The sequence below is a fragment of the Ambystoma mexicanum genome, chromosome 3p, assembly GCF_040938575.1.
Source record: "Ambystoma mexicanum isolate Mex_15411 chromosome 3p, UKY_AmexF1_1, whole genome shotgun sequence".
In the NCBI taxonomy this organism is placed as follows: domain Eukaryota; kingdom Metazoa; phylum Chordata; class Amphibia; order Caudata; family Ambystomatidae; genus Ambystoma; species Ambystoma mexicanum.
In genome coordinates this window covers 802696423-802707756 of record NC_090925.1, presented here as the reverse complement: position 1 = coordinate 802707756, position 11334 = coordinate 802696423, and the positions used below count along the sequence as shown (strand labels likewise).

At 46.3% G+C, this 11334-nt stretch overlaps 1 protein-coding gene across 1 annotated transcript in view; it reads right to left on the bottom strand.

Moving 5' to 3' along the window:
* Nucleotides 1-5078: 5078 nt before the first annotated feature.
* The window catches only part of LOC138580904 (zinc-binding protein A33-like), a 123715-nt gene continuing 117459 nt past the window's right edge, over nt 5079-11334 (bottom strand). Inside the window, exon 6 of the mRNA XM_069651822.1 lies at nt 5079-7056. Within this exon, the coding sequence (XP_069507923.1) occupies nt 6521-7056 (536 nt within the window). The 3' untranslated portion in view covers nt 5079-6520. The remainder of the gene's footprint in view (nt 7057-11334) is intronic.

Below are 11334 nucleotides of genomic sequence, written 5' to 3'. Positions count from 1 at the left end.
CCATTGAAAAAAGTTCCACAATTGTAATGGGCTGTTCAATCACACTCTACGTGGAACATGCTTTTTTTGCCATTTTAGAAAGGTCCAAATCAACCCTGACTACTTAGAGCATCTACTTACAAAATCATTTTGTCCTGCCCAAACATATACATTATACGATGCAAAACAGTGAACTCTGCGACATTCATTACAGAAATGTGCACTAGGCCAGAAACGACTAACATACGAGGGAGAGGAGGATGACATTCTGTAAGCAAAAGATATCCCACTAGAGGGGACGGGGAGGGGTCCTTTTAGTTGATGGGTCAGCGACAATCCACCAGGACACAAGTCTGAGGCATACTGGTGCAGCGGTGGTGCGCCTAGTGGACAGTGAATACAAGACAATCTTACAAAGACTACCTATGCATTATACACCACAGGCAGCAGAACTCATTGAAGGGCTGCAGTCAAAGGGGTGCCACGTGACCATTTGTTCAGACGCGCATAAGTCACTACAACAGTGCATGCCGGTCGATCGCAATGGAAAAGTAGGGCAGATGGGTCTACAGTACAGCATGCAGCGTTATCAGACAAGCTAATTTTCGCACTTTATAGCCTACTGTAGTGGCAGTTATTAAATGTGCCACCCATAATAACACTGGCGAGGTGTCACTCGGAAACACCACTGCAGACAGTGGCCAAAATTGCAGCATATCTTCCGGTGCCAACAGTGGTGGAAAATATTGTCACAACCCCCGCTGCGGACCAGCCACCTGTCCCATTCAATGCCCTGCCCAGAGCACAAGTCATTGAGTTACAGGGAAGGGCCCCAGAAAAAGAAAAACTGTTGTAGATAAAAATGGGATGCACGCAGTCCCCTACAGACTTATTGTGGAGGCAGGAATGTACAGGAAAAGCATTAATGCCACACAAATTGATAACAGCGTTCAATTAGCTCCACCACATCTGCAAACATCACATTGCTGCCAACATACAAGGACTGGTTCATTCCTAACATTCAGGAACATTTAACAAGCATGGTTATTAGATGCACCACGTGTCAGAGCTTCAGCACAGGCATGACATCGAGGGGAAAGTTGCCCCACCCTACTGGACCATTACACAAAATGCACATGGACTACCCCGATATGGGTGAGAGGTGCAGCGGGTCCCAGTGTCATAGTTGTCTGCCCCTTCTCATGATGGGTGGCAGCTGGTCTTTGTGCACATCCTGGTGCCAAATGGGCAGCCAAATTCCTGTTCCGCTATGTGTTCCCCAATGGGGCATCTAATGTGTTAAGGTAAGATAATGGCACACACTTTTTCAATGAGTGGTTTAAGGAGATTACTGCACTACTTGGCATTAAACACCGGATGTGTACTATTTATCACCCCCAGGCCAACATGGTTGTGGAGAGGATCAATTGACTCCTTAAAGTAAGCTGTCCAAGCTTTGCACCTCATTGAAGAAAAACTGGGTGCATTGCACGCCATTGGCACCGTTTAGTGTGAACACAGCCCAGCAAGGACCACCACTTGTCACCACATGAGATTGTAACTGACCATCGCCTGCACATACCATATCAGCTATTAGGAGAACATCAGACGTGCATAAGGCAGCAGGTGTTTGAGGAGACTAATTCAGAGGTTTAACAACACTAACATGCACATTTCAATCTATTTCCTGGTGACAGATCTGACAGATTGCACCAGCCCGACCAGAAGACGTGCCACAACTAACTCCACAACCATTTCCTCACCCACCCAGCCACTTCTGCCAGGAGAATTTGTCTGCGTGTGGTCCTTTGTCCACAGGTGGAAGGGCTCCAGATTCAGTGGACCTTTCGGGGTGATTTGTTCAACTCCCCTTGCAGTCAAAGTAAAGGGACTAGTTATTGGATTCACCTCTGATGTTCGGAAAGCACATTCGGTCGCTGTCCCAGCAGTTAACACTGGCGGTGGGCATCTACCTCATTTCCCTTTGCACTGCCAGCTGTTACCCCCGCCCCCACACCATACCCGTGCACAAGCACAGCTGTTAAAGAGCCTCTCCCTCACATTGGTCTCTCTTTTTGTGTGCATACATTTTGTCTTTCAGGTTGTCAAGAAGATGGAACCAGCGCTCTCAAATCACTTCTATGCTAGAAATCAATTGTAATTATAGTATTATGCCTAGGTTTTCATACTCCTATTTGCAATGCAATTTATGGCAGGTATATTTGCCATTTCAACGTTTGTTTTAGGGATATATTTAGAGGCGTCTTATATTAAAAGGACATAGAGGAGGACATTTCAATTTCACAGTTAACAGGTCAAATGTCTGTTCAAACAAAACTGAGCACCACTAAAAAGGAATCAAGCAGGCATGGTTTACAATGTCAAACTTAATGCATCAACACAAAAAGAATGTACCCCCCTCGCACTGGATTATTAGAATATATTGCTAGGTCCCCATAGTTTCCCCAAACATTACACTGCCTTTAACACCACAACTCCTACTGATGTAAATAATACTGATGCGATTAATGGATCTATAGGTGCACCTAAATGCACAAAGAGACAAGCACAAAGGGCAAAGTGTGATGTTTATCATGGGCTTCATCTTGACGCCATAGAAGATGTGTGTCACCCAAAAATGTCCAACAGTTTGTATACACACACATGCTCAGCGGGGAGAAATAAAGTGAATGGTAGCTGGTAAGTGTTTGTTGATACTGCATGCGTCAGGGGCACCGAAGGTCCTAGTGCCACAGGAAGTAGCAATTCTAGAGACGCAATGCCTAGTACATCTTGTGCTATGTAGGCTCAAGAGCAGTTTCCATGCAGACAACCTGAGGCTTGAACCTGTTGATCCAGATGGGAGTGCACATGACGAAAACAGCTCGGATACAAGATTAAGTGGTTTGAACTCACCTTTTCTTGGACTCCATCCTGGCTGGGAACAATTGTAAAGATGCTGGTACCCGTCATCTTTATTTTGGTCATTTTTTGCATGTGCCAAATAGGACTCCAATGTTGAGCCAAAGCAGTGCCAAGGAGCGCAATGATAATTGTCTAAATTTGGAGGGAGGGGCACCCAAAGCACTTTGCGGTACCAAAGAGAACAGTGCCCAAACAGACGACCCAAACAAACACTGCATGGTAGAGATCTACCACCCCTTAGAACCATGCGGCACAGTTACCACACCCACACCCCAAAAATTACAGAGCATTGGATAAATTCAGCAGGGGATGCGGGTTGTATTTACATGACATGTTCCCCAAAGGAATATGCCAAATTCGGGGCAAGTTTACAAGCGGTTTGCAGAGAGTGGGTTCCAAAATACAGGTCATCACCATACCTGGAAGCTGAAAGGTTGGATAGGGTGCAGGGGGCGGGGGAACATGCCATAGACACTGCAGGGGGAGTTTTTTTATTTTGGGATCAACAAAAGGAGGGAATGTTGGGAAGGAGAGAGGGTCTTCCCACCCCTCCTAGGCAATACCAAACAAGAACTAGATGCTAATAGAGCACATCCAAGGACCAGGGGGGGGGGAATGCACGTAGAGGAGAATGTGCAATCACCCTAGTGCATGCAGTCCAAGCTATATGTTAGATGCAGGTGGAAACGCCAACTTGGCAAGTGGCAGCCATCTTAGAAGGTAGGCTCGAGCGTGGCAAACAGTATTAGGCCGCTTGCATTAGAGCGAACAGCACCCCCAAACCTGGCCATGTCAGAGATCCACAACCTTCTCCATTGTTCAGAGATCCACAACCTTCTCCATTGTTCAGAAGGTTAAAGGCCCTTGTGCCTGGGAAGAATGCGCCCTGCAAGGTCGTGAGAAGGGTGCAGAGCGCCTCTTGGCAGTACCATCGCACAGATCAGGTAGCAAGGCCCTCCTGCCCCCAACAATCCCCACCTGAGAAATACAGCTTTGCCACACGTTCATTCTGTGGCACACACATGCCACGGTACCATCCAAACCATAATAACTTTTACACCCCTCGATCGATCATTAAGCTCAGAGGGCCAGGCTATCGTGCCTTAAGTAATGGGTCGCATGATTTGTGCAGCGAGGTGCAGGGTGACATCAGAATTATAGCTCAAAACTGAGGTGCAGGACCTTGGGGGTTGCTGATCTGTCTGGGAACGGGTGAAGTGCGTGAGTTAGTGTGACCTCGCTCTCCCTCGAGCCCATCCCTGTATCCGCCAGGTGCATGGTTACAATTAGAAGAATAACATTGTGTGTTAAAGTAGCTAATTGATTGTTACGTCAACTCACAGTGGAAGACAAGACCAGCTGCACCCACGTGAACAAGGATTAACAGATGAAGACGAACCAATGGCCTGGCATCCTATATGGAGCCGGCCCTACTGCTATAGGCCTCTGTCAATCCGTATTGTATAATTGCACTATATATGATGACGTTATTAGTGACACGGTTTGTGCTTATAATGTACGGCACATGCCAACAGACCTCAGAACGTTCTGTGGCAGCGAAGTTCTTTGCTGATGCATTCCTATTTTTGTAGAAATAAATGCGGCTTAACCTTGCAAGAGTGTCTTGGGCCTTATTTCCCAGTGGGCTGTATTTTTTCCTGGTGTAAGCGTGCCGGGGTGTACCTTCAAGTTAAATACGTTTTGCAATGGATGTCGAAGTTGTAGTGCTTGTGTGTGAAGATGGGCCAACCTGGGCAAAAAACTATTTTGGCTCTCAATCTTAATGCATTTTACTTTTGAACCTCGCCATGTACCAGGGCACGAAACAATTTGGACCAGCAGAAATCACAAAAGGCAGGCCTTTCAGCGATTGCACTAACTGTGCAGCTTCTTTTAGAAGGACAAGGTAAGGGGGAAAACCACTTTTCTAGGAAACCATGAACCAAAATAAATAAAAAATGGTTATTTGGCAGACATGTATAATGCAAGCAATATCCAAGTCAAAACTGAGAAGTTGCATTCCGCTCTTCACTCCCCACTGTAAATACACCCTTGTAACCACAGAAGCTAGTACTGAAATGAGAAGGTTGAAACCTGGTGACAATCAACCGTTTGATGGTGTTTGCAATTCCAGCACTTTGCATTAAATCCATGAAATAAAAAGTCTAACTTCATTTGTGCAAATAAATACTCTTTAATTAGCAAACCACTTAAATATTAAAATAAATACCACACAAGGCAGAGACAAGACATACAACAAAAATATAAACTTAAATAAATAAAATGCTAGTGTTACCCGCATTCGATCAACTTGCAGGTTGGTCAACATTCTGTCAATAGTTCGCTTAATGGTATTTTCCCTAGGAGATCCACCAAATACTAAAGAACACTGGAGGGTGGATTTACAGAGAAACTTGTTATATCCACCACTGAGGGGTGTCAAAGATCCCAGAAGCCAACAAGCTTGATGGTTCGACAGCGCCCAGAGAATATCAAGGTCAACCTGATCTAAATATTTTTAAATGTAAATGTGTTGTACAAAACTCGTGTCTTTGTTGCTGCAGCATAATTATTAAAGGAGATGGGGAGCGTCCCAAGCATGGCCAGTTTAGTTAAGGATTCACCTAGTAAGGTCACCAGAGGGGACTTTGCTTTTGAAAGAAATCCTCCTCAGATGGATATGTGCACTTTACTAAACCACAACCATCAAAAAAGAGCAAAATTGTGAGGCACTGAAATGAGTTAGCGATAAACTTTTCAGTTTTAAATATTGTCCGATTGTGTGAATTAAAATAGAAACTCCCAGGCAAATCTAACCTTCTCAAAAACATGCTTCGTGCAAGAAGCATATTCACCAAAACAAGTGAATCAAAGTTTTATTACATGCTACATAAGTGAAGGGGTCTCTCCAAGTAAATGTAATTGTACTACAGCAACAAGTGGCTTTTTTTTTTAAAACAAAAAAAAAAGGAATTTCTACGTTCTTATCTCACTGGCTGCCATTTTTATATAGCCTCGACTCCGAAAACATGGGCAGACTAAATCTAGAAAGGGACACCACACAAGCAAGCACAACCTGTCCATTGGTTAATTCATAGAAAATAATTCATAGAAAATAAATTAATTTAAATATCACGTTTGGTTTCATCATCAAGAGAATCCACACATCTTCAAAAATGTACAGCCATGCATAGGTGTTCTCCCATATGAAATGCCATTTTAAAAATATATGGTCACAAAAAGGCACCAACAGTAATCCCTCAAATCAGGGATAACTCGAAACAACGTGCAAAAGAACAGTGAGGAGTGTTTATGAAATTCGAGAAAACTGAAGTTTTCTATGACCGGATCCTTATAAAAGTACCTGCCAATTTGGCGCTTTGAGGAAGAAAAGAAAAAACAAGTTCAATTAAAAATAAATGCAGATTTCAAATTTACAGAGAAACTATTTTAGCATACACAAGTACCTTTTTCCACTCATTAAACGTGAGTAAATAAGAACAACATTTGAAGTAATCAACCTATGAAAGAACTTTGAACAGTGCAGTCATATTTTGCTCTGCCTTGGGTGTTCTCTTGTGGATACAGTACACTGCAGAAGCGGCCTTTGCAAATATTAATAGCAGATGGTGAGTATCGCAGGTTTTTCTTTAGAAGTATTAGCGCAATGGCAGAAATAAGGAAAGAGTTCCACAGAACGGAAGAAGTGAAAAGTGTGCATATGGCACATGTCATCGGCGTTGTAAAAGGAAATTTGTTTCTCCTTCGTGTCAACGTACACTCCAATCCTCTGTGGCATGGATGTTAGAGAAAGAGTCCTGGGTTTCCTTTCTAGTGCTTCATACGTGTCTCCTCCTTTGCGCTGTATGGCCCAAACCCCGTTCCAAGGTATCAGTTCTACATTGCCTTGCCTACTTATGGACTCTTCAGCCACACCAAGAACCCATGCAGACGCTTTCCCCACATCCACCTCCCAGTAGTGTCTGCCAGAGGTGAAGCCTTCGGATCCAAGGACAGCCAGAGACTTCAGAAACCGCTTGGGGTGGGGAGGCAACCGCCGGTCTACGCTACTGCACTGTACACTGGTGCGGTCTTCAGAGAGGACGAGGGCAGAGTGCGCAGTTTCAGGGTCAAGAGTCAAGCGGCAAGGTGCTGAAGGAAAAATATACACATAGAAATTTAGAAGCATAAGCAGTCTCAATTCTCATTTTAAGAAGATACCCGTTACCCAATAGCACAGAAGGCAGACAATGACACTATGGTCAAAGGCTAAAATAGAAGCTCAAGCACTGCGTCCAGAACAAGCTAGATCAATAGACAAGAAAGCAAAACGTCTCGGTAATTTCATCCGAGTAGCAGTGTTTTTGGTGGCATAGTATAGTAAAACAAGCAGTGCCAAAGCTAAATTGGGGTAGATACCATTTTGCTTTTTTACAATAAATATCCTTTTCTGATCAGTATAATCTCCCTGTACTGATCATTAAATGTCGTAAGGTTCAGACCTTTACATTAAAATTGTGAGTAACGCTTGCTCAAAAATGTGTACACAAATGCACATTTTTAAAACCCCACCTCCAATGGCTAATGTGACTTTACCATGACAAAAATATTCCATTAAGGCTAAGGTATGGCTACCCGCACATCAAACTAGTTCCTAATTAAACCCATAACCTTAACCAAAATAGGATTCATTAGAACATCTAAAAGAAAAATGAAAAGCTTAATCAGAAAATAAAAACAGATGAGCTAAATGTAAAAAAACAAAAAATAAACCTGAATAACCAGATGAGAATACAAATTACACAACATGTGAATAATGAAGACTGAAATGGTACAATACCCTTCACCACGCGTCTCCCCCAGGCCCCCCACCCAATCCACCAGTAGACCGTTCGTGCATGGACCGCATTAGTAGGCTGAAACCAGGAGCGGGCCTGGTAGGCTTCAATTAGGACTGCAGACAAAAAGCTATATGGGGGTTGGGAACAAAGACCAAAGTACTTCTGCGATACAGCTTCTATCCCCAAGAAAGCAAACATTGGCTTCTACTCCTGAATAATGGCCAAATGCACACGTGGTTTTCACAAATCTACTAGGCCAGCATCTGAGGTTTTCTGTCAAAACTATTGGTAAATGCATTGGTAAGAACTCCTTACTCTAACGTCTGCTCGGTTTTTTCATCTAATTGAAAAATATTAAGGGCAGCCGCCACCTTCTGCTAATGGAGGCCCAATGCCATTCCGTAGGACAGAGTACATCTGTATGGATATGTATGCCAACCTTCTTGCCATTTCATGACAGATTGATCCTGAATGTTTTATATGGTTGAAGACATTCTGGTCTTCCAAAGCAAACTGGAAAAGTCAAAACCTCAAACTTTTTTTAATCAGTGTCAACTTCCTGTCGCTGGGACACCAACTATACCAGTTTGTGGGAGAGAGAAACGAGACTCCTCCTGGACGCAAGAAATCAAATAAAACATTTATTGAAGAGTTACCTGTACCTAAGAGCTAGGCACTACTTGTCAAATCAGGATCTTGTCATTTTTCCTGTGACGCCAAGTCATGATTATTGGGTAACCAATCTTTCATAAAAATATCCTCTAGACCAATGTCCAACCTAGTAATATTAGATAACCCCTGCGTACCAAGAGCATCGAGTATCCCATCTGCAGCTTCATTGGGTTTCTTTGAACTTGGTGTGATGATGGACATCTCCGACCACTAGGACACCTTCAAACATCTATTCTAGTAACAATTTGCAAATTGTGAGTGCGTAGGCATCTTTCGGTTATTGAATAGAACATGGCACTTCTGTTCTTGGAAGCGAACTACATACAGAGGGAGTTGCATTCCAGACCTTGCTATCTATCAGGTGCTATTCGTGTCCTGGGAGCCGACATGCTCTTAGCGGGCTCAGCGAAGGGGGGCCGTTAGAAAAGCATAATTCAAGCCTTTAGCGGTATTATTCTAACATATTCTACCATATAACGAGACTGGCTGGCAGCTGTGAAATGATTAAATGCTCTGCGGCTCTGCTTCAAGGCTACATTAAGGAGGGAGCCGGGCATTCTTCCTGGCGCTGCCTACGTTTGTGTTTCAGCGGAACTCGTTATCCTCTCAGCCCTGTGGCCTTGTCCTCTTCATATACAGACAACAATGTTCCACAGTCGAACAGTCTAAGCGGAAAATATACTGCGAAGCAATAGGAACAGAAAGCAATGAGCAATAATTAGAAAACAAAATGGCGATTCTTGTTACATCAAAATGGCCGTTAATTGGAAAACTCAAAAACCTATATTCTGTCGTATCGTGCATGAGACGGTTGGCCCACGGCCACCAAAATGCGTTTGGGGTCTCAAATTAGATTTCTAGACTGACAAACCCTCCTTTGGCCATATGCCAAACGTCTCATCTATTTATTGAAACCTCCTCTAGTGATGATGAATCTGAAGTACTTATGTCTGAGTCTCGCATGCTATCGTAGTCATCATTGTCTTCATTAATATCTATTGCCATCAACTCTTTCATTACTCATCTCATCTGGGTCTGGGCTAGTTCGATCATGAGGTTCTTTTTTCTTTGTTATCATTTGCATGCATTCTTCCGTACATCCCTCTGTTACCTCTGCACAAACTATGGGTAAACAATGTATACAGGCAGAGATGCACTGACGCATCTGCACTCGTCTCCTCCGAAGGGCGCCGTCAGCGGGACCTGAGCCCCCCCCAGACCCTCAGGAGTGAAGTGCCGAACCTCACCGCAGCCTTCTGACGACTCGGGGCACCCGAGCGCCCCCACTCCGGTCTCCCGACGGGGAGTTTTGGCCGAGTTCTGGTCCTCTGGAGCCAGAAGGGAGAGAGTCCCACCTCCCCCAGCGCCGCGGCTCCGCAGGAAGTAACGGAGAGCCACGGCTCAGGTGGGGCCCACGGGAGCGGCCCCCCGCCACACCGAACTTCACTGCGGCAGATCACTCATCCCCTGGAACCCGAGCGGGACCACACAGCGCCTCCGGCGGTTAGCTGCTCTGTACCGGGAGTGAGAGTGAGCACCGCCTCTTCCAGCGCCGCTGCCCCGCATGAAGCACTGGCGAGCCGCGGCCTATGTGAGACCCACAACACCGCCGGACGGCGCGGAGGTGCACCCCCCCCCCCCTGGACTTCGCTGTGGGGGTTTCCGAGCCCATCTGAGCCCGGGCGAGGCCACACAGTGCTCCGGGCTGTTTTCCCCTCCTGGAGCCCTTCTGTGGCTGCGTGCCGGCGGACCGTGGAGCTCGCGCAGGAGCGCACACAGGAGGCGCGGTCTGCCCCATCAAGATCTTTGGCCCCCTTACCACCTGCGGGGCCAGTCTTCATCGGGGGCCTCCAAGAGCAGAGGCCCCCACCGGTGGAGCGAGAGAGCTGGCGCCCCCCCCCCTCGCAGAGGTGCCCACAACAGTCCCTCCACCCCCCCCTCCCAATCGGGCCTTCCCTGGATCCCACAAAGCTTAGGAGACGTGCGACAAGAGCTCTGTGGCCCCCACGGGTGAGGGTGCCCCAAATCAACAAACAGCATCATGGGCAAAGGGATCCTCCCCTGGGCTAACTGCAGCATTTATTGTCTGACCCCAACAGTGACCACAACGACCGCTTGTGCAGAGGCGACCCGATTTACAACTGGGCCTGGCGATTCGGCTGGGGCAACCCCCCGCCCTAACAGTGAGTACAACGTTGGGGCTGCATGCAGGGAAGTCCCCTCGCTGCCCTCCCTTTAGTGTTGTTTGGTGACCCGGCGGCGCTGCCCACTAGACCAGGGGCATTCAGGTGGAGATCTCGTGGAGATGGTCTGTGGGGGCCTATGAACTGGAAGGAATCCCTGCAAAGATTTCGACGCTTGCCCCCAGGCTCACCAACTCGCCCTGTGATGGCGGCCCCGACGTATCAGGAACTATCTGATACTAGCACAGTCACCAAAGGCATGGCTGCCCTCCTGGAGGAAATCAGGGGCTTCAGAGCGGACATAGCGGTACGGCTGGACACCCTGGACAAAAAGGTGGATAATATAGAGGACAGGGTCCAAACGCTCAAAAACAGGGCCTCGAATGACATTTTTGAGACGCAATTCGACATGCGCCTATCGGAGCTCGAGAGGAGGGAAGAGAAATGCTCCCTAAAGCTCGACTTAGAGAATAGGGAACGCCGCTGTAACCTGCGTTTTTTGGGCTTCCCCGAGCGTGAGGGTGAAACACAAACAGACATTATCAAAGCTGTTAATGCTGTGGTGGGATCACTTTTCGAAGACGCAAACACGACTGAACCAACTATTGACAGAGCTCATATAGCGGGTGCAGCCAACAGAGGCCCCAGATCCATTCTCGTACGATTCCACTATTTCACAGAGAAAAGCAAAATCCTTGAACTAGCATGCAAAAGGGGTCCGGTTGATTGGGAGG